The sequence below is a fragment of the Stenella coeruleoalba genome, assembly GCF_951394435.1.
Source record: "Stenella coeruleoalba genome assembly, chromosome: 11".
Taxonomy (NCBI): Eukaryota; Metazoa; Chordata; class Mammalia; order Artiodactyla; family Delphinidae; genus Stenella; species Stenella coeruleoalba.
Genome location: NC_137157.1, coordinates 41,945,170 through 41,968,045, shown reverse-complemented (window position 1 = coordinate 41,968,045; position 22,876 = coordinate 41,945,170). Strand labels below are relative to the sequence as shown.

At 36.1% G+C, this 22,876-nt stretch overlaps 1 protein-coding gene across 5 annotated transcripts in view; it reads right to left on the bottom strand.

The window, feature by feature from the left end:
* Window positions 1–1,490: 1,490 nt before the first annotated feature.
* OSBPL8 (oxysterol binding protein like 8) overlaps window positions 1,491–22,876 on the bottom strand; it is a 193,730-nt gene continuing 172,344 nt past the window's right edge. For all 5 annotated transcript variants that reach the window (XM_079937597.1, XM_079937598.1, XM_079937599.1 and 2 more), the window contains 4 exons: window positions 22,200–22,287; window positions 9,853–9,958; window positions 7,788–7,890; window positions 1,491–5,982 (listed from right to left, as the gene is read on the bottom strand). In XM_079937597.1, coding sequence (XP_079793723.1) covers window positions 5,850–5,982; window positions 7,788–7,890; window positions 9,853–9,958; window positions 22,200–22,287 — 430 coding nt within the window. In that variant the 3' untranslated portion in view covers window positions 1,491–5,849. The remainder of the gene's footprint in view (window positions 5,983–7,787; window positions 7,891–9,852; window positions 9,959–22,199; window positions 22,288–22,876) is intronic.

The window sequence follows — 22,876 nt, the reverse complement described above, 5'->3', positions numbered from 1 at the left end:
TGCTGGGGGCTTTGCCACATTTCCTGGGCTTAGGTATCACTATGAAACCCACCACAGTTTAATTTTTCTTTAGCAGAGGTGATAGATGTGAACACTTAGCCACATTGGTAATCAATAGGATGCTTTAAAAACACAGTGACCGAAGATTACTGGACACAATCCGACGGCAGAAAAAACCATACTGTTAAGCAGAAACAACATACTGTTTCGTATACTGACACACACATACCCTCTCTCTTAAGGATGAAATGGTTAAGAGCATAGGCTTAATATTTAGACCTGGGTTTGCGGTGCCATGTACTTATCTGTGACATTCTTTTGTCTCCGCTTTTCTCATCTTAAAAAAAAATGGTGATAATAGATAAGTAAAAAAAAAAAAAATCAAGGTTTTAAGGAGGGTGAGAATGTTTACAAGGCGGTTTTTTTGTTTGTTTTTGCATGGTGCCTCGTAGGTACTAAGCACTCAACAAGTACAACATACTCAACAAATCACTGTGACGTGTCACCACTGTAGGGGCCCACTATCTCCACAAGAAAGGGATATTTTGTAAGGTGCAAAAGAGCTGATTATCATAACACAATACAGGACACCTATTAGAGTGTGGTCAACATTAGTAAGAAAATTATTTACCTTGTAGATGTTTCATTGAGGTTGAACAGTGAGGGCCTGTTTTCCCTACCCCTTATTCCTATGCATAGGACAGAAGAAGCCTGTCAGCCCTCCCCTTCCCCCAGTAAGGCAGAACCAGCTCACTATTAACCAGAAGGAACTGGATCCTGAGGGGTGCAAATACAGGAGGGGAGGATGATGGAGGAAAAGAGGAAAACTGAAGAGGAATGATTTCTTGGAACATGTGTGATTTTGACTCACTATGGACTAATAGGTGATTTGCGGGGGGAAAAACTTTTTCATGTGGGTTTTGTGTATATGCTTGTGTAATGGCAAGTTTCTTTTTCTTTTTTTAGGCAGCACCACGCGGCTTGTGGGATCTTAGTTCCCCAACCAGGGACTGAACCTGGGCCTCAGCAGTGAAAGCACCAAGTCCTAACCACTGGACACCAGGGAATTCCCAAGGTTCTTTCGTTCTTACCCATCACAAAGGGGTTACTCGATTTGAGCAGTGGATTTAGAAGTAAAGTCAGAGTTCTATTTAAGTGTACAGTGGAAAGATAATGGACATTGAAGTCAGACATGGGTTCAAACTTGGGCTCGCTGTCACTCTTACTATGTAGCTTTTAGAATCATTTAACTTCTCTGAGCCTCAGAATCTTCATCTGTAAAATGTAACTTCCACTCATCTGAAGGTTATTATGAGTATTCAAGAAGAATGAATATGAAGCATCACGTAAAGCATACATTAAGGATTCTAGCTGTTAAATCCCTTCCAAGCCCTTCACCATCCTTCACAACTACCCCCCCACACAAAATTATTTTTAATTAAAAAATTAAGACTAAATAATCTGGTCACCATATGTTATATTCAGTCGTTTGATCAGTTTACTCTTTTTAAAAATTTTATTTAGAATGCCTACTTGTCGAAGTTAGCATCATTTTACAGATTAGAAAAATTCAATTCTTTTGTCTCTGCAAACTTTTATAATAGGTTAGGAATAACAGATTAGAAATGTAATACATTACAAAACAGTTGCCTATGACTATCTGTACATTTACTATGCACCTTAAGGAAAAGAATTTGACAGTGTGCTGTATTTACACTGCAGATAACATCCTTTTATTCTATTTTACAAAACTGACCAGTGGTAGTATTTGAATTTATAAATGGCCATTAAACAGGATATTTAACTTAAATGAATAGTTAGCATGCTAAGAAGTGAAAATTTTCAACTGAAGTTCTGTGGCTCATCAGTTCAAATGTTTCATGGCATTTTTTCTTTAAATAAATTTCAATGTTGTAATACTAAAATAATTTTACATAATAAGTGCAGAAAGATAAAATTTTCTAAATATTTTAGAAAGTATATTCACATTCATTTTGTCATGGGTTTCTTGTGGTTCTTCTAAATATGTTAATCATATTAAGGAGACACTGGTCCTATACAATTTTAACAGTCCATCCTTCAATTAAAAACTGTAACGAAACAAACAGTATGTTAAGAGTAACAAAAAGCAAATTAAATATACTAAATTCATACTACAGGTAAACAGAATGAAAGCAAATTACATAATAGTGGCAGGTTATATACATTTTAAAGAATCTTTTTCTTTTTTTTTCATAATTTATTTTTGGCTGCGTTGGGTCTTTGTTGCTGTGCACAGGCTTTCTCTAGTTGCAGCGAGCAGGGGGCTACTCTTCGTTGCGGTGCACGGGCTTCTCATTGCGGTGGCTTCTTGTGTTGCAGAGCATGGGCTCTAGGCGCGCAGGCTTAGTTGCTCCGTGGCATGTGGGATCTTCCCGGACCAGGGCTTGAACCCGTGTCCCCTGCATTGGCAGGCATTCTTAACCACTGCGCCACCAGGGAAGCCCAAGAATCTCTTTTTCCATGTAGTCAAATAAGATAGAGGTTGAAATGTAAACTTAGTGATTTGTGTGGGGTTCCCCCCTGACCCCACTATGGTTCAATTTGGAAAATTTGGTATAAACGCTAATTTTAATATTTTATTTCTATACATTTAACATAATTCAAAATAATCTGCAGCATCATGTATGGCTCATTATCACTGTATGTCTAACAAACAAAAAAACCCCCAAATATATTCATTGCTCACTAGAAATGCTAAACACTGGAAAAAATGGAATTTTATACATTTTTTCCTTAAATATTTGACTAAGATATTCTTCAGAAAGTTAAAACTGCCTTCTCCACATAATTTTGTGTGTATATGGCACGAGTTGACACCCTAAAACAGTGTGAATTCTATCAAAAAGGCACTGTTTACAATACGCAGAATAATCTGACAGGTCTACTTCAATGATGTCTGAAAGTGAAGGATATATTTGAGATAGGTAAATAGACAAAAACCCTTATAAAAGTACAGCATTACTGTTTAAATATGCTATAGCTATATAAAAGGAAATTAAGTGACAGAGAAATGACCCTTTTGTGATAATTAAGACTATAAACACTTTGAATCATATTATAGTTCTGTAACACAAAAATGACAAAAAGTATCTTCTTAAAGGCACAAAAGCATAAATACTAAATGAGGGTTTTATTTTACAAGGCCAATTGTTTCAATGGAATGGTAACAAAGATTACACTGTATAAGTAATACAAAAAAGTACTGACATGAAATATAAGTAAAATATCTATTGCTGAAACTTATTTCACATGCTGTATTTATTATCTTTTCCCGGGCCAGCTACGTCTCACTAAATGGTAGATAACTGAAGGCATAGTATATTTAACAACTAAAACAGAAATGCACACATCAATAATTATTACTCATTTAAATTTTCAAGTGAAAAAATAAAATTTTTGATCAAATGAAAAAAAAACGGTCATAGGTCTTAAATCCTAAAAACCACCATGAGGCTCTCAGACAACTGGGAACTGTGAATCACAATTTTTATGAATCCATTGTGAAGAAAGATTAATCTCAGGTGGAGAAGTCAACTACATATATGGCTAAATACAAAGTTAATTGTGTGTTTTAAAGTATTCACATACTAAGCCTAGTATAAGCACTGATCTAAAACTAAGCCACCTATTCCTGAGTTTTGTGTTCAGTTCACAGAAAGGAACTCACACAAATAAAAACATAAGAAGACTATTAGATTAGATATATGCTTTTAGTGTATAAGAAACAGTCATGAGTAACCCTGCTCTTTCTCATGAAATAGTTTTTGACTCCTTGAGTAATAAGAGCCCATAACACATTTGCCCTAACAAGAAAATATACAAAAGTAAATAACTACCTCTCCAGTCTTAGAAGATAACCATACAAATAAAACACTGTTTAGACCAAATGAAAGTAACATGACTAAAGTCCCAAAGGGGAGTTGCCAACACAAAATATAAGTTTTCAGGGTTTAATAATGAAATTATTTTGTGATCAGCCAATCAACTTATATAAATTAATACTAATTTAAACCATAAAAAAGGATCAAGTCGTACAGTATTTACAAAATATATATCAATGAATAGGCAGTAGAGCATAACATTGGTAACAGAAAGTGAGTATAAAAATTATATCAACAAGTATGAAATACAAACAAAACCCCACCTATTCTAGTGTAGTCACATTATACCTATACTTATACTGGGTGTAGGTATATGTTATTTACGCATAATCTATTTAAAAAATGTTTTCACACATACATATGGAATACACTTTTTTGCCAAAAATACATGGGAAATAGCTCTTCATAAAATCTAAGGATATTTAAGATAGCTATATTGGTTAGGTGGTAAAAAGCAGGCCCTTTTAATCATTTTCAATTTTCATAATTTAGCAATCATTCCTTGATTTTATACTTATCATGGCATAAACATTTGATTGTATTTTTACTAGTGTCTCAGTCTCTTCTTAGTCGAAGGCAAGTGTAGCCAGAGCAATTATTCTCTCTGACCTTCATTTTCATTTCAAAATCTACTTTCAGAATTCTAAGATACATAAAGGAAAAACATTAAACTGAAAAAAATATTTAGGAAAAATGTTTGCCTGAGCCTGAACAAAAGGAATCTTGAGGAATTGTGGTTTTGCCACAGACTGCAGTTACTGAGAACAGAGAAGGATAACAGAGAATTAAACTTGAGAACTTGATGCTCTTCTTAGATGCTCAACTTATTGCACATTTTAAAGAAACCAATTTTAACATACACATAAATACCACCACACGAAGTGTCTTTTCTCATTGTCCTTCTCTTTTTGGCTTTTGAAGTAAGATATTGGTTATATATATATTTTCTATTCAACTGTTTCACTGAACACACTAGAATCTAAATGAAAGCTAAAATAACTTTTTCATAATGAAAAATCATGACTATCAGCATTTCATACACCCTATAATTCCATCTCTAAAATTTGGCCTATGTTATTGGACCAACTGAGTTTAAAAAAAAAAAGAAAGAAGGACAGCAATCAAGTTTGACCACACTTTTTTCAGCAAGTGCTTAATGGGGTGTTATACAGGTATGACAGGAAATATATAATCAGTAGATCCGAGTACCAGGGTTTTTTTTGTTGATATACACATACATATATTTATACCTGTATCTATAAATATTAAATTCTAGGGCTTAAAAAAAATCTTGTGTAAACTTTTGATAAAGCAGTTTGCCACCTTGTCTCTCAAATCAATTTTGACCACAATTTTTTTTTTTGCTGTTTCTAAGAAGACAATTGAACTGAATGCTTTAGAAATGATTTTTTTTCACAGTACAGTGCATTGAACTATTTATGTCTATTATCCCATCATTTCCCATTCTGTAATTCCTTACTGATAGAAGTTTTGTGCCGGTTTTATGAAGAAAATAGATTGCTACACATATATTTATAAGATTGATAGCATTTTTGTTATGAATGACATTAATGCTATATATTTCATAACACGAACATACCATAGACTACAAAGACTACTGTAAGGTATACATAAGACACAATTGTGTATACATGTGGATTTATTATACTCACATGTAGACACAGTCTCACAAAAGCTAGAAATGTTCTGGCACTTAACACATAGTTCACTTTAATAACCAAATAGAATAGATCTTATTTCAGGGTTAAGGATAGAAGGTAGGAAAAGTCAACAGTTCTACATATATTTCTAAGGTTTTCTGTTTTAGAAATATTGTGATGTTTCAATAAAGACCAAAGCATCTTCAACATTGGTCCCAGGCCAAATATGATCATTCCAGTTCATTGATTCAATGGTAAAGAACTTCTACTTAAACATGAAGTTTATTATGACTTGAAGCAAAATCAGGAGAAAAATGATGAAGTAGTCTTTTTGTTGCAGAAAATAATCCGTGGCAGGTGTGCTTGCAATTAAATGATTTCGAAGAGCCATAATATTTCTATAAAAATAAGCAACAATAAATTTAATAATTATTTACCAAAAATGTTAGCAAAGAAATCACAATTTGATATATGATCATTGTATAAAATTCAATTGTATAAAGTTCCATCAATTACTACCACCTGAACGGGGAGCTGATTATGCTTTGTGGAACCACTATTAGGTCTTGCCTAATCTATACTCTGCACTGTACCAAATATATTACTTAATGATGTGTGTTAAACATAATTTTTAAAGTTTGATGACTTTAAAATATATCACTTTCTTTGTTATCACAGTGGTTTTAAAACAAAAATTTTGCTTCTTAGTTGGCCCACTAAGGTTCTTTTATCTTTCTTTAGGAGACAAAGGCAGAGTTGGAGAAAAATCCTTAATTCACCAGGAAAAAAGTAATACAACAAATATTGTGACATTCCTAACTTGAAGAATGCTCTGTAGGCATTTCATATGCTAACAAAAAAATGTTAATTTAGTCATAAAATGAGCTTACATTATCCTCATGCCACTCTAAACGCTTTTGGCTAAAAAGAGCTGATTAGTGAAGACGTTTTTCTTTTTGACTTCTTCTATTGAAGTGTTTTATGAGTATAGAGAAAGAAAGGAGGCAAATATGAACAAGTAGGCTCTTTAATTTATAAATATAATTAAGTTAGGAAACTCAAGCACTTTATATAAGGGCTGATGATACCAAGATGCAGAAGACACGCTCCCTGCTCTAAAGAAGCTCACGGTCCAACTGGGGCAGGGTGGAGTGAGGGAACAGACACACACAATTAGCAACTCTATAGCGCAGTAAGCTCTCAAAAAGACTGTGTATAGGGAGCCATACGAGCCAAGTGGAAGGATTAATAACTACGGGGCAGAGTGATTAGAAATGTTACAAAAAGGGTGACATCTGAGTTATATTCTGAGGGATAAACAGGGATTTTCTTGAGGGGCAAGGTGGGAGGAAGGGCAATCTAAAAAGCGGATTCAGTGTGGGTAAAGACCCAAAGACGAGATAGCACGGTATATTCTGGAGATGTGAGGAGTTTCATAGGACTAGAGCATGAGTAAGTGTAGAGGAATGGTAGGAAATGAGGCTGTAGATGAAAACAGCAATTAAATGTAAGCCATAGATCACCAAGAACAGAAAAAAATATCTTAAAAAAAAAAATCCTCCAGGACATCTAGCGCTGAGTGCTGAATACACAAAAGAAGGTTGGCTAATATTAAAAAAACTTAACATCTGATATAGCAATGGGAGACAACCGATCTGAACTCATGCTAGCCTTACCAGTGGAGCAGGATCAGGACCCCTTCCCTCCCAAGGAACTTCCCTACGTGTTATGACCGTTAGTTGCTGGATCTTGCAGAGGTGAGTGAGGGGATGGGTCTGGGAGTGCACAGGGAACACTTGAAGGTCTCAGGGTAGTGGCTATTTGCCCACTGTTATGGAAGTGTTTCAATATTTTAACAACTGGTACATTCTAATTAAAATCAGCCATGTACAAAGGAGACTGGCTTTCTCAGGAACCACCCCACTTCCACATTCAACCCAACTACATTCCTAGTATGCTACAGCAGTAAGATGAAGAGACTCCAATTCCAGTTTCACAGATGAGACAAAACAACCTCCCCATCTCTCCCAAATATTTTAGTGCTGAAGGAATTTCCTAAGTTTCAGTAATCAGGTGACAGACGCCAAGGTTCTATTTTAGCTTAGCAATGTTATAAAAATGTAAAGTTTGCATATGATTTCCTACATAACAGGATTCTTAACTCCTCTAGACTCAAATGAATAGTCACTGTCGTATGTATTACCTTTTAATTTCTTCCTGTGTTTGTTTTATAGATTCAATGGAAGTTTGAATGTCTCCCAGTTCTATCCCTTTTTTTCTTCTTGCACTTGGTTTTACTGATTGAGCTAAAAAGACATTTAGAATAAACTTGGTGAAAACAGTGAACATATTTAATTATAAACAATCTAAATTTCAGATTAATGATTCTCATGTAATAATTTTCCTAGGCATTATTTTTATGGCTTAGAGACTAACATACTACTCCTAATACTTGGCATTTTTGAAGTTTCAATCATATTTCAAAACTAGAACACTATAGATATATTTAAAGTAACCACGAATTAGTTAAATTTTGGATTGAATCAGCTTTATTTTTTAACCAATTAAAATAGACAAAAATATTTCTTTAAAAATACATATATTGGGCTTCCCTGGTGGCGCAGTGGTTGAGAGTCCGCCTGCCGATGCAAGGGACACGGGTTCCTGCCCCGGTCTGGGAAGGATCCCACATGCCGCGGAGCGGCTGGGCCCGTGAGCCATGGCCGCTGAGGCTGCGTGTCCGGAGCCTGTGCTCCGCAACGGGAGAGGCCACAACAGTGAGAGGCCCGCGTACCGCAAAAAAAACCAAAAACCAAAAAACATATATTAACTTGGAGGAGGTATTACTCTCTTCTGCCTCTTGCCTATTTGCCTACATCTGAAGAAGTCAGCTTTTTAAGCTCCCTTTTCAATTTTTTAATTAATTGTTAATGTTATCTTTATTCCTTTAGTAACCCAAACTTTAAACCTTTTCAATTGGTTTAAATATCTCTTCTACAAATTTTTATTGTCAACTAACAAAGTGTATGGTATTTTAAAAAATCCCTTCTCATATCCATTCCTTCCTTTCCATTTTTGTTCAGAGCTTAACCTCTCTCCAGATCTCAGCTTTCTCATTTGTAAACTTGGGATAATAATAATACTCAGACTTCACATGGTTGTAGGAAGGTATGTTTAACCACCAGTTTGGCCCACATTAAATACTCAGTAAATGTCAGCTGATACATTATAGGTAATATAGTGGAGTGGATAAGAGAATGAATTAAGGAGCCAAAATATCTGCATATATATATATATATATATACTGCCTCATGGGGCATACGACCTTGGGCAGGTTAACCCATGTCTCACTTTCCTCTTCTGTCAAATGGGAACAATAGTATAACTAATACTCCTTTTGAGCACAACAGTACCATGTGACTCCTACTTTTAGAACTTTATTCATTTTATTCCTCTTTTATTCCAGTATCGTGTCCACTCACCAGCATCCCTCAAGCCTAGATTGCTATAAACCATTAAAAATCCTCATAATTCATCAGGGTTCCTTTCCTCTAAGGACCTTCCCTCAAGCTGAATTCAGCCCCCTTTCCTTTAAACTCTTTACTATTTGTCATCTACTAGTTTCTTAGCATTTACCATTTATTCACCTCTAGTATTATCTCTGTAAAACTGAGTTCCCCAGCTTAGTGTGAACTTAGTAGAGACTACGGTTTTAAGAAAACTTTATTTTCTCATAATGTCTCAGACATTACCTTAATCCTTGATTATATCTCAGTGTAGTTCAAGACAGTTTATACATTATCTGACTTAAACAAGAATGGCACACTAGTAAATTTAGTTCATAATTTGATATAGTTATATTTTTACTTCTGTGACTTCTAAACACCACAGTAATTTATTATGAAAATAAAAAACTTTTCTGAAGCATGGAACTGAGACCAAAACTCAAGAAATGGTGCCTGTGTTGAATCTAGGAAACCAGCAACAATTTTTCAGAAGCTAACAAGGCATAAGAGCTAGCACTGCAGTGTGGTTCTTGATTTGCATGTTTCCCCTTTTTTCATTTCCCATGCCTTTACCCTGTGGCCTGGTTTTGAAATTTATAATCTAAAATAGCTTTTCTTGTACATCATCCCTGCCCCCACAAAAACTTACAAATCTCCTTGAGTTAATATGAAAAACCATTTTCTTATATCAAACATAGTATAGTAATATACTTTACAAAATTTAGACTCTTATAGTCAATAGTCTACAATAAATATTTTTACCTTCACTTCCAGATGAGTCCTGGATATCAGGTTCTGGGGAGGAATAGCCTTTTGCCACTTTCTTCTGTTGCCTGGTTGGCTTATGTTTCATTTTTGGGACACTAACCTGAAAAAAAAAAATCATGCTATTATGTGAATTTGCACTGAATTTTGTAATTAAAGACAATGTTGTACAACCGTCAAAACTGTTCATGGGCACAGTACTTGGAAATAAAAACAAAGATGAAATAGTCTAATTAAGACTTAACAAATATGATACACTTATACAAATTGTTTAATTTTAATAAGAAACATTAATTTGGCACAAACATCAAAGAGTATAAGAAAATATACAATGAAGAGTTTCCTTCCCACTCCTGACTCATATCCACCCAGTCTCTCCCCCACTAAAAAGATAGTCAACACTATTAGTTTGTATATCCTTCAAGAGACATTTTTATGCACACACAAATAAGAATATGGATACCTCGCTTTTCTAACTGCACCAGTTAGTACATCTAGTTGAATGTTAAAAATAGTGCTCTTTTAAGATCATACTTATCTTGTTCCCAACATAAGAAACATTCTCAGTGAATGATGTTGGGTTTCCAATAAAATTATTTAGATTGCTTACTTTTAATAATATCTGGATAATGTAGAAAGCATCTTATAATAAATGGAAATGATATTATTATTTATGACTAACGATGTTGAGCATCTTTTCATGTGTTTGTTGGACATGTGTGTATCTTCTTTGAAGAAATGTCTATTCAAGCCCTTTGTTCATTTTTTACTTGGAATGTTTGTCTTTGGTTGTTAAGTAAGGAGTTCCATATATATTCTGGATATTAAACCCTTACCAGATAAATGATTGCAAATATTCTCTCATGTTGTCTTTCACTTTGATAATGTCCTTTGATAGACAAAAGTGTTTAATTTTGATGAAGTTCAATTTATCTATTTCTTCTTGTTGTTCCACATGCCTTTAGTGTCATATCTAAGAATACGGTGCTAAATAAAGGGTCATGAAGATTTATCCCTGTTTTCTTTTAAGAGTTTTATGGTTTTAGCTCTTATTTCAGGTTGTGGGTCTACTTGGAGTTAATTTTTGTATATGGTTTGAGGTAGGGGATCCAACTTCATTCTTTTACATGTGGAAATCCAGCACCATTTGTTAAAGAAGCTTTTCTTTTCCCATTGAGTGGACTTGACAACTCTGTCAAGGGTATCATGTTTTTAGATTCCACATATAAGTGATATCATGTGATATTTGTCTTTCTCTGTCTGACTTACTTCACTTAATATGATTATCTCTAGGTCCATCCACGTTGCTGCAAATGGCATTATTTCATTCTTTTTATGGCTAAGTAATATTCCATTGTGTATATACACCATATCTTCTTTATCCATGTATCTGTTTTGTTTGGAGGTTTTTGATTACTGGTCCAATCTCTTAATTTGTTACAGGTCTGTTGAAATTTTCTATTTCTTTTTGAGTCAGGTTATGTAACATATGTGTTTGTAGAAATTTGTCCATTTCATTTGGTTACCTAATTTGTTGGCATACAAATATTCACAATATTCTCTTATAATCCTTTTTATTTCTGTAAGGTCAGTAGTAATGGCCTCACTTTCATTTCTGCTTTTAGTTATTTTCGTCTTCTTGCTTTTTTTCTTTCTTAGTCTAGCTAAATGTTTGTCAACTTTGCTGACCTTTTCAAAGAACTAACTTTTAGTTTCATTGATTCTATTGTTTTTCTATTCTCTATTTTATTTCCATTCCAAATTTCCTTCTGCTGTCTTTGGGTTTAGTTTTTCCCTTCCTTTTCTAGATCCTCATTGTTAAGTTAGGTTATTGACTGGACATCTTTCTTCTTTTTTAATATAGGTATTCACAGCTATATATTTCCCTTTGAGCACTGCCTTTGCTGCATCTTATAAGTTTTGGTATGTTGTGGTTTTTGTTTTTGTTTTTCTTCATTCATCTAAGTGTTTTCTAATTTCCCTTATGATTTCTTCTTTGATTCATTGGTGTTGTTTAGAGTGTCTTGTTTAATTTCCACATATTTGTAAATTTCCCAAGTTTCTTTCTGTTATTGATTTCTAGCTTCATTCCAGTGTGGCTGGAAAAGATACTTTGCATGATTTTAATTTTTAAAAAATTTATTTTGATATGTTATGTGGCTTAACATATGTTCTATCCTGGAGAATGTTCCATGTTTACTTGAGAAGAATGTATATTTGTTGTTGTTGGGTAGAATATTCTATATATATATATGTTAGGATTAGTTGGTTTATTGTGTGAGTCAAGACTTTTGTTTCCTTATTGATCTTCTATCTAGATGTTCTATTCATTATTGAGAGTGATACTGTAGCGTTCATCTATTGTTGTAGAATGGTCTATTTTTTCCTTCATTCGGTCAATGTTTGCATCATACATTTTGGGGCTTCATAGATTGGTACATATATAGAGATAAACTGGCTCTTTTATCAATACATAATGTCTTTTTTTGTCTCTTGTAATAGTTTCTGACTTGAAGTCTATTTTGTCCAATATTAGTATAGCCATCCCAGCTCTCTTTTGGTTACTATTTGCATGGAATAACTTTTTCTATCCTTCCGTTTTACTCTATTTGTGTCTTTGGATCTGAAGTGAATCTCTTGTAGACAGCATATAATTGGATCATGTTTGTCTTAATCCATTCTGCCAATCTGCCTTTTGAATAGAGAGTTTAATCAATTTACACTTAAGGTAATTACTGATAAGGAAGAAATTCTGCCATTTTGCTGTTTTCTGTATGTCCTATACCTTTTTATGACCTTCATTTTTTTCATTACTACTTTTGTGTTTAATTGATATTTTTTGGAATGAATTGTTTTGATTCCTTTCTCATTTCCTCTTGTATATGTGTTTTAGATATTTTCTTTGTGGTTATCATGAGAATGACATTTATGCCTAAATTTATTACAATCTAGCTTGAATTGATACCCACTTAATTTCAATAGCACACAAAAACTTGGTTGCTTAACAGCTCCATTGCCCCTCCCTATATGTTTTTGTTGTCACAAATTACATCTTTATGCACCGTATGCTCTGTAACATAGATTTGTAATTATTTTCATTCATTTAATCTTTCAAATTCTGTAAAAAATAAGAAGTGTAGTTGTAAACTAAAACTACAATAACACTGGCTTTTATATTTGCCCATCCATTTACCTCTACTGAAAATCTTTATTTCTTCATACAGCTTTGAGTTTCATTTCAACCTGAAGGACTATTTTAGCATTTCTTATATGGAAGGTCTAGTGGTAATGACCTCACTCATCTGGAAATGTCTTAATTTCTCCCCCATTTTTTTTTTTTTTTTTTTTTTTGCGGTACGCGGGCCTCTCACTGTTGTGGCCTTTCCCGTTGCGGAGCACAGGCTCCAGACGCGCAGGCTCAGCGGCCATGGCTCACGGGCCCAGCCGCTCCACGGCACGTGGGATCTTCCCAGACCGGGGCACGAACCCGTGTCCCCTGCATCGGCAGGCGGACTCTCAACCACTGCGCCACTAGGGAAGCCCTCTCCCCCATTTTTGAAGGACTGTTTTGCCATATATAGAATTCTTGTTTGACAAGTTTTTTCTTCCAGCACTTTAAATATGTCATCTCATGCCTTTTGGCCTCCATGGTTTCTAGTGAGAAATTGGCTACTATTCCTATCAAGGATCGCTTATACGTGACAAGTTGCTTCTCTCTTGCTGCTTTCAAGATTCTTTTTGTCTTTGACTTTTGACAGTTTGCTTATAATGTCTTGGTGTGGGGGTCTCTTTGAGTTTATCCTATTTAAGAGTTTGTTGAACTTCTTGGATTTATAGACTCATATCTCTCATTAAATTTGGGGATTTGGTGGACTTTTTTCTTTAAATATTCTTTTGCCTCTTTCTCTTCTTCTTCTCTTTCTGGGACTCCCTTAATGTATATGATGATCCACTTGATGGTGCCCTATAGGTCCCTTAGGCTCTGTTCACTTTCTTCATTCCTTTCTTTCTGTTCCTCAGACTAGATAATTTCAATTGTCCAATCTCTGAGTTAGCTGATTCTTGCATTCCACCTTCTCCAAATCTGCTGTTGAATATCTTAGTGAATATTTCATTTCAGTTATTGTATTTTTGAGCTCCAGAATTTGTTTGGTTTCATTGTATAATTTCTCTTTATTGATATTCTGATTTTGTCTATATAACTTTTTCTTGATTTCCTTTAGTTCTTTGTCCCTGTTTCCTTTAACTCTTTGAACATACTTAAGATAATTGTTTTAAAGTCTTTGGTAAGTCTGGTATCTGGACTTTATCGGGAATGGTTTCTGTCAACTTACATTGTTCCTTTTAATGGGTTCGTATTTCCCTGTTTCTATGTATGCTTTTTAATTCTTTGTTGAAAACTACACATCTAAATATTATAAGGTGGTAACTCTGGAAATCATATTTTCCACTTTCTCCAGGGTGTGCTGCTTTCTGTATTGTTGAAGGCTATTGTACTCCATCTGTTCAGTGAATTTCCCAAACTGTATTTGCAAAGACTTTTCTCCTTGTTGTGCATGGTCACTGAAGCCTGTGTTCCTCAGCTTGTGTTTAGCTAGCATTTTGACATAGATTTCCTTGAACACCAGTAGCTAAACAAACAAGACACAAAAACAAAAAAACCCGCAAAACCCAAACTCTCCTAGTCTTAGCAGACAGGCTCTGTGTACGGGCACTCCTTCAACATTTCAAGCCTAGAAATTAGCTTAAGGTGAAAGGTAAGGGTTTTTGCAGGTCTTCTCTGAGCATAAGCATCTTGCCTTGGGCATTTTCATGGCTTTCTAGATTCTCCTGTATACATGGGGCTTTTCAATGCCCTAGTTTCCCAAAGAATCTCTCCCTAGCTTTTTCTCCTGGGCCTTACATGGCCTATTGTGTGTTTTATTGGGAATCTTTTGCCCCAGGTATCTGCAGGTTGTTAGTTTGGCTTGTATTATTTTCAAGCAATGCCTGCAGCCTTTCTGGCTCAGCTCTGAGTTAGAAAAAAAAAAAAGATGCATGCCCTGCATAAATCCTTCAGGTAGCCCCCAGACAGGTTACAAAAGACATACACAGCCCTGCACGCAACTTTCTGGAGGGGTCAACCCCAGTGCACCCCCCCCCTTATGGAGAGGTCGGATCCTGGCACTTCCCACTTCTGGAGAGGTCATTGGGGCTGAAGCCAGGCAGGACTTTGGGGGCACTCAGAAGCCTTCTGATGGAGCTCTGCATTTGAAGCCTGGATGCAGGAATTTTCAGAAGAGCATGGTGCTGTGCACGATGGCTGTTTGGCTTGAAAGACAGACCCCTGAGTCACAAAGGACACTATGATGCCGCCCATAGATTTCCCCATATGCTGCACTGACACTTGGCACGGTGTCCTTCTTTACAGAGAGGAGAGTTCAGAGGATTCTTCTCTTGCTGCCATCACTGAGATGTTATAAGCCACTGCTTTCAAGTAGACCGAAGCTGGAGGCGACTTCAAGATGGTGAAGGAGTAAGACGTGGAGATCACCTTCCTCCCCACAAATACATCAAAACTACATCTACATGTGGAGCAACTCCTACAGAAAACCTATGGAACGCTGGCAGAAGACCTCAGACTTCCCAAAAGATGCCCTCAAGCGACCTACATGCAGAGGCGGGGCCAAATCCAATGCTGAACCCCAGGAGCTGTGCAAACAAAGAAGAGAAATGGAAATTTCTCCCAGCAGCCTCAGGAGCAATGGATTAAATCTCCACAATCAACTTGATGTACCCAGCATCTGTGGAATACCTAAATAGACAACGAATCTTCCCAAAATTGAGGTGGTAGACTTTGGGAGCAACTGTAGATTTGGGGTTAGCTTTCTGCATCTAATTTGTTTCTGGTTTTATGTTTATCTTAGTTTAGTGTTTAGAGCTTATAATCGTTGGTAGATTTGTTTACTGATTTGGTTGCTCTCTTCTGTGTTTTATTTTCTTATATATATATATTTTTTCCTTTTTCTCTTTTTGTGAGTGTGTATATGCTTTTTGTGAGTGTGTATGCTTCTTTGTGTGATATTGTCTGTATAGCTTTCCTGTGCCATTTGTCCTAGGGTTCTGACCGTCCATTATTTTCTATTTGTTTGTTTGTTTTTTAGTTTTCAGCACTTGTTATCATTGGAGGATTTGTTTTTTGGTTTGGTTGCTCTCTTCTTTCTTTCTCTTTTTTAAATTACTTTTAAATATTTAATAATTTTTTTCTATTTTAATAACCTTATTTTAATTAATTAATTAATTTATTTATTTATCTCCCTTTTCTTCTGAGCCGTGGGGCTGATAGGGTCTTGGTGCTCTGGCCAGGTGTCAGGGCTGAGCCTCTGAGGTGGGAGAGCTGAGTGCAGGACATTGGTCCCCCAGAGACCTCCCTGCCCCACATAATATCAAGTGGTGAAAACTCTCCCAGAGATATCCATATCAACGCTAAGACCCAGCTCCACTCAATAACCAGCAAGGTACAGTGCTGGACAGGCTATACCAAACAACTAGCAAGATGGGAACACAAACACATGCATTAGTAGAGAGGCTGCCTAAAACTGTAAGTTCACAGACACCCTAAACCACACCACCGGATGTGGTCCTGCCCACCAGAAAGACAAGATCCAGCCTCATCCACCAGAACACAGGCACCAGTTCCCTCCACCAGGAAGCCTACACAACCCACTGAACCAACCTTACATACTGGGAGCAGACCCCAAAAACAACGGGACTATGAATCTGCAACCTGCAAAATGGAGACCCCAAACACAGTAAATTAAGCAAACTGAAAAGACAGAGGAACACACAGTACATGAAGAAGCAAGGTAAAAACCCACCAAACCAAACAACTGAAGAGGAAATGGGCAGTCTACCTGAAAAAGAATTCACAGTAATGATAGTAAAGATCATCCAAAATCTTGGAAATAGAATGGAGAAAATAAAAGAATGTTTAACAAGGACCTAGACGAACTAAAGAGCAAATAAACAATGATGAATAACACAATAAACGAAATTAAAAACTCTCTAGAAGGAATCAATAGCAGAATAACTGAGGCAGAAGAATGCATAAGTGACCAGGAACATAAAATAGTGGAAATAACTACCACAGAGCAGAATAAAGAATGAAAAGAATTGAGGACAATCTCAGAGACCTCTGGGACAACATTAAACGCACCAACATTCGAACTATAGGGGTCCCAGAAGAAGAGAAAAAAAAGGGACTGAGAAAATATTTGAAGAAATTGTAGTTGAAAACTTCCCTAATATGGGTAAGGAAACAATCATTCAAGTCCAGAAAGCACAGAGAGTCCCATACAGGATAAATGCAAGGAGAAACAGGCCAAGACACCTAATAATCAAACTATCAAAAATTAAATACAAAGAAAAACTATTGAAAGCAGCAAGGGAAAAGCAACAAATAACAAACAAGGGTATCCCCATAAGATTAACAGCTGATTTCTCAGCAGAAACTCTACAAGCCAGAAGGGAGTGGCAGGACATGTTTAAAGTGATGAAAGGGAAAAACTTAACAACCAAGATTACTTTACCCAGCAAGTATCTCATTCAGATTTGACGGAGAAATTAAAAGCTTTACAGACAAGCAAAAGCTAAGAAAACTCAGCACCACCAAACCAGCTCTATAACGAATGCTAAAGGAACTTCTCTAGGCAGGAAACACAAGAGAAGGAAAAGACTTACAGTAACAGACCCAAAACAATAAAGAAAATGGTAATAGGAACATACATATATCGATAACTACATTAAATGTAAGTGCATTAAATGCTCCCCCCAAAAGACATAGATGGGACGAATGGATAAAAAAACAAGACTCATATATATGCTGTCTACAAGAGACCCACTTCAGACCTAGGGACACATACAGACTGAAAATGAGGGGACGGAAAAAGATATTCCATGCAAACAGAAAGCAAAAGAAAGCTGGAGTAGCCATTCTCATATCAGGCAAAACATAATACTTTAAAATAAAGACTATTATAACAGACAAAGAAGGACACTACATAATAATCAACAGATCAATCCAAGAAGAAGATATAACAACTGTAAATATTTATGCACCCAACATAGGAGCACCTCAATACATTAGGCAAATGCTAACAGCCATAAAAGGGGAAATCGACAGTAACGTAATCATAGTAGGGGACTTTAACACCCCACATTCACCAATGGACAGATCATCCAAAATGAAAATCAATAAGGACACATAAGCTTTAAATGATACATTAAACAAGATGGACTTAATTGATATTTATAGGACATTCCATCCAAAAACAGCAGATTACACTTTCCTCTCAAGTGCTCATGGAACATTCTCCAGCATAGATCATATCTTGGGTCACAAATCAAGCCTTGGTAAACTTAAGAAAATTGAAATCGTATCAAGTATCTTTTCCTACCACAACACTATGACACTAGATATCAATTACAGGAAAACATCCGTAGAAAATACAAGGATATTCAGGCTAAACAATACACTACTAAATAATCAAGAGATCACTGAAGAAATCAAAAAATACCTAGAAACAAATGACAATAAAAACACGATGACCCAAAACCTATAGGATGCAGAAAAGCAGTACTAGAGGGAAGTTTATAGCAACACAACCCTACCTCAAAAAACAAGAAACATCTCAAATAAACAACCTAACCTTACACATAAAGCCATTAGAGAAAGAAGAACAAAAAAACCCCAAAGTTAGCCAAAGGAAAGAAATCATACAGATCGGATCACAAATAAATGAAAAAGAAATGAAGGAAATGATAGCAAAGATCAATAAAACTAAAAGCTGGTTCTTTGAGAAGATAAACAAAATGGATAAACCATTAGCCAGAGACATCAAGAAAAAAAGGGAGAAGACTCAAATCAATAGAATTAGGAAAGAAAAAGGAGAAGTAACAACTGACATTGCAGAAATACAAAGGATCCTGAGAGATTACTAGAAGCAACTCTATGCCAATAAAATGGACAACCTGGAAGAAATGGACAAATTCTTAAGCATGCACAACCATCCAAGATTGAACCAGGAAGAAGCAGAAAATATAAACAGACCAATCATAAGCACTGAAATTGAAAATGTGATTAAAAATCTTCCAACAAACAAAAGCCCAGGACCAGATGGCTTCACAGGCCAATTCTATCAAACATTTAGAGAAGAGCTAACACGTATCCTTCTCAAATTCTTCCAAAATATAACAGAGGGAGGAACACTTGCAAACTCATTCTATGAGGCCACCATCACCCTGATACCAAAACCAGACAACGATGCCAGAAAAGAAGAAAACTACAGGCCAATATCACTGATGAACATAGATGCAAAAATCCTCAACAAAATACTAGTAAAAAGAATCCAACAGCACATTATAAGGGTCATACAACATGATCAAGTGGGGTTTATCCCAGGAATGCAAGGATTCTTCAATATATGCAAATCAATCAATGTGATACACCACATTAACAAATTGAAGGAGAAAAACCATATGATCATCTCAATAGATGCAGAAAAAGCTTTCAACAAAATTCAACACCCATTTATGATAAAAACCCTCCAGAAAGTAGGAATAGAGGGAACTTACCTCAACATAATAAAGGCCATATATGACAAACCCACAGCCAACATTGTCCTCAATGGTGAAAAACTGAAACCATTTCATCTAAGATCAGGAACAAGACAAGGAAGTCCACTTCTCACCACTATTATTCAACATAGTTTTGCAAGTTTTAGCCACAGCAATCAGAGAAGAAAAAGAAATAAAAGGAATCCAAACAGGAAAAGAAGAAGTAAAACTTCAGTGTTTGCAGATGACATGATACTATACACAGAGAATCCTAAAGACGCTACCAGAAAACTACTAGAGCTAATCAATGAATTTGGTAAAGTAGCGGGATATAAAATTAATGCCGAGAAATCTCTTGGATTCCTATACACTAATGATGAAAAATCTGAAAGAAATTAAGGAAACACTCCCATTTACCATTGCAACAAAAAGAATAAAATACCTAGGAATAAACCTACCTAAGGAGACAAAAGACTTGTATGCGGAAACTATAAGACACTGATGAAAGAAATTAAAGATGATACAAACAGATGGAGAGATATACCTTGTTCTTGGATTGGAAGAATCAACATTGTGAAAATGACGATACTACCCAAAGCAATCTACAGATTCAAGGCAACCCCTATCAAACTACCAATGGCATTTTTCACAGAACTAGAACAAAAAAATTCACAATTTGTATGGAAACACAAAAGACCCTGAATAGCCAAAGCAATCTTGAGAAAGAAAAACACAGCTGGAGGAATCAGGCTCCCTGACTTCAGACCATACTACAAAGCTACAGTAATCAAGACAATATGGTACTGGCACAAAACCAGAAATACAGATCAATGGAACAGGATAGAAAGCCCAGAGATAAACCCAGGCACATATGGTCACCTTATCTTTGATAAACGAGGCAAGAGTACATAATGGAGAAAAGACAGCCTCTTCAATAAGTGGTGCTGGGAAACTGGACAGCTACATGTAAAAGAATGAAATTAGAACACTCCCTAACACCATACACAAAAATAAACTCAAAATGGATTAAAGACCTAAACGTAAGGTAAGACACTATAAAACTCTAGTGGAAAACATAAGCAGAACACTCCATGACATAAATCACAGCAAGATCCTTTTTGACCCACCTCCTAGAGAAATGGAAATAAAAACAAAAATAAACAAATGGGACCTAATGAAACTTAAAAGCTTTTGTACAGCAAAGGAAACCATAAACAAGACAAACAGACAACCCTTAAAATGGGAGAAAATATTTACAAACAAAGCAACTGACAAAGGATTAATCTCCAAAATATACAAGCAGCTCATGCAGCTCAATATCAAAAAAAACAAACAACCCAATCCATAAATGGGCAGAAGACCTAAACAGACATTTCTCCAAAGAAGATATACAGATTGCCAACAAACACATGAAAAGATGCTCAACATCACTAATCATTAGAGAAATGCAAATCAAAACTACAATGAGGTATCACCTCACACTGGTCAGAATGGTCATCATCAAAAAATCTACAAACAATAAATGCTGGAGAGGGTGTGGAGAAAAGGGAACCCTCTTGCACTGTTGGTGGGAATGTAAATTGATACAGCCACTATGGAGAACAATATGGAGGTTCCTTAAAAAACTAAAAATAGAACTACCATACAACCCAGCAATCCCACTACTGGGCATATACCCTGAGAAAACCATACTTCAAAAAGAGTCATGTACCACAATGTTCACTGAAGCTCTATTTACAATAGGCAGGACATGGAAGCAACCTAAATATCCACCAACAGATGAATGGATAAAGAAGATGTGGTACATATATACAATGGAATATTACTCAGCCATAAAAAGAAACGAAATTGAGTTATTTGTAGTGGGGTGGATGGACCTAAAGATTGTCACACAGAGTGAAGTAAGTCAGAAAGAGAAAAACAAATACCGTATGCTAACACACCTATATGGAATATAAAAAAAAAAGTTTCTGAAGAACCTAGGGGCAGGACAGGAATAAAAACGCAGATATACAGAACAGACTTGAGGACACGGGTAGGGGGAAGGGTAAGCTGGGATGAAGTGAGAGAGTGGCATGGACTTATATATACTATCAAATGTAAAATAGATAGCTAATGGGAAGCAGCTGCATAGCACAGGGAGATCAGCTCGGTGTTTTGTGCCCACCTGGAGGGGTGGGAAAGGGAGGGTGGGAGGGAGACACAAGAGGGAGGAGATATGGGGATGTATGTATATGTATAGCTGATTCACTGTTATATAGCAGAAACTAACACACCATTGTAAAGCAATTATACTCCAACAAAGATGTTAAAAAAAAAAAAAAAGACATACACAACAATTTGTTAACAAGGTCTACTGTACTTCCTGTGGAACCAGGGCTCACACTGGGAACGTGGGGACCCTTCAAGACTGCCACTGCACCAGGGAGGCATTAGGACAAGAGCAAGTAAAAAATGCCATGAAGCCTTCTCGCTGCTCTGAAGTCACCTGATTCTTGATTCAGCTCTCACTTAGTTGCTGCAAACCTCTGACTGTTTTCCAGAGTTCAGGCAAATTTGGTTATGACAGTTTCTGCTTGATTTTTTATGTTTCTTTGGGGGCAAAATAGCTTGGAGCTGCCTACTGTATCATTTTTCTGACCTGAAATTTTAAATTGTGGAGCCAAATTTTAAAGGTTGGTAACCAAAGATACTACGAATTTTAAAAATTTATATGCAGAGCAGGATCTAGTTACTTTTTTATTACATACCATTGGAGTGCGATGTTTCACTTTGGTCTGGATAACACCATCTTTTTCGTACTGTATCATATCGTTAAGTGGATCCCATGGTCGAGTACTACATAAATGAGAAAAGACCACTTGTTTAATGACTAGGCAAAACGCTCAGAAACTTTTTAAAAAACTTTCTACTCTACGATTAGATTTTCATTGGTAATTATAAACTTAGCTGTAAGATTAAGATATGTCATATCTAATCTTCTGATCCTCAGCTTATTTTATAGGCTAACTACTATCATGGAGTCAAATTTATAATGAATGGAACATCAAGGGTAAAATCTCACACATACTGTTTAATTTAAAAACTATTCATACTAACAATAAAAAAAAACCTAGCAGGCTTCCCTGGTGGCGCAGTGGTTGAGAATCCGCCTGCCAATGCAGGGGACACAGGTTTGAGCCCTGGTCTGGGAAGATCCCACGTGCCGCGGAGCAACTGGGCCCGTAAGCCACAACTACTGAGCCTGCGCGTCTGGGGCCTGTGCTCTGCAACGAGAGGTCGCGATAGTGAGAGGCCCGCGCACCGCGATGAAGAGTGGCCCCTGCTTGCCACAACTAGAGAAAGCCCTCGCACAGAAACGAAGACCTAACACAGCAAAAATAAATAAATAAATAAATTTAAAAAGAATAACAACCCAAGCCAAGCT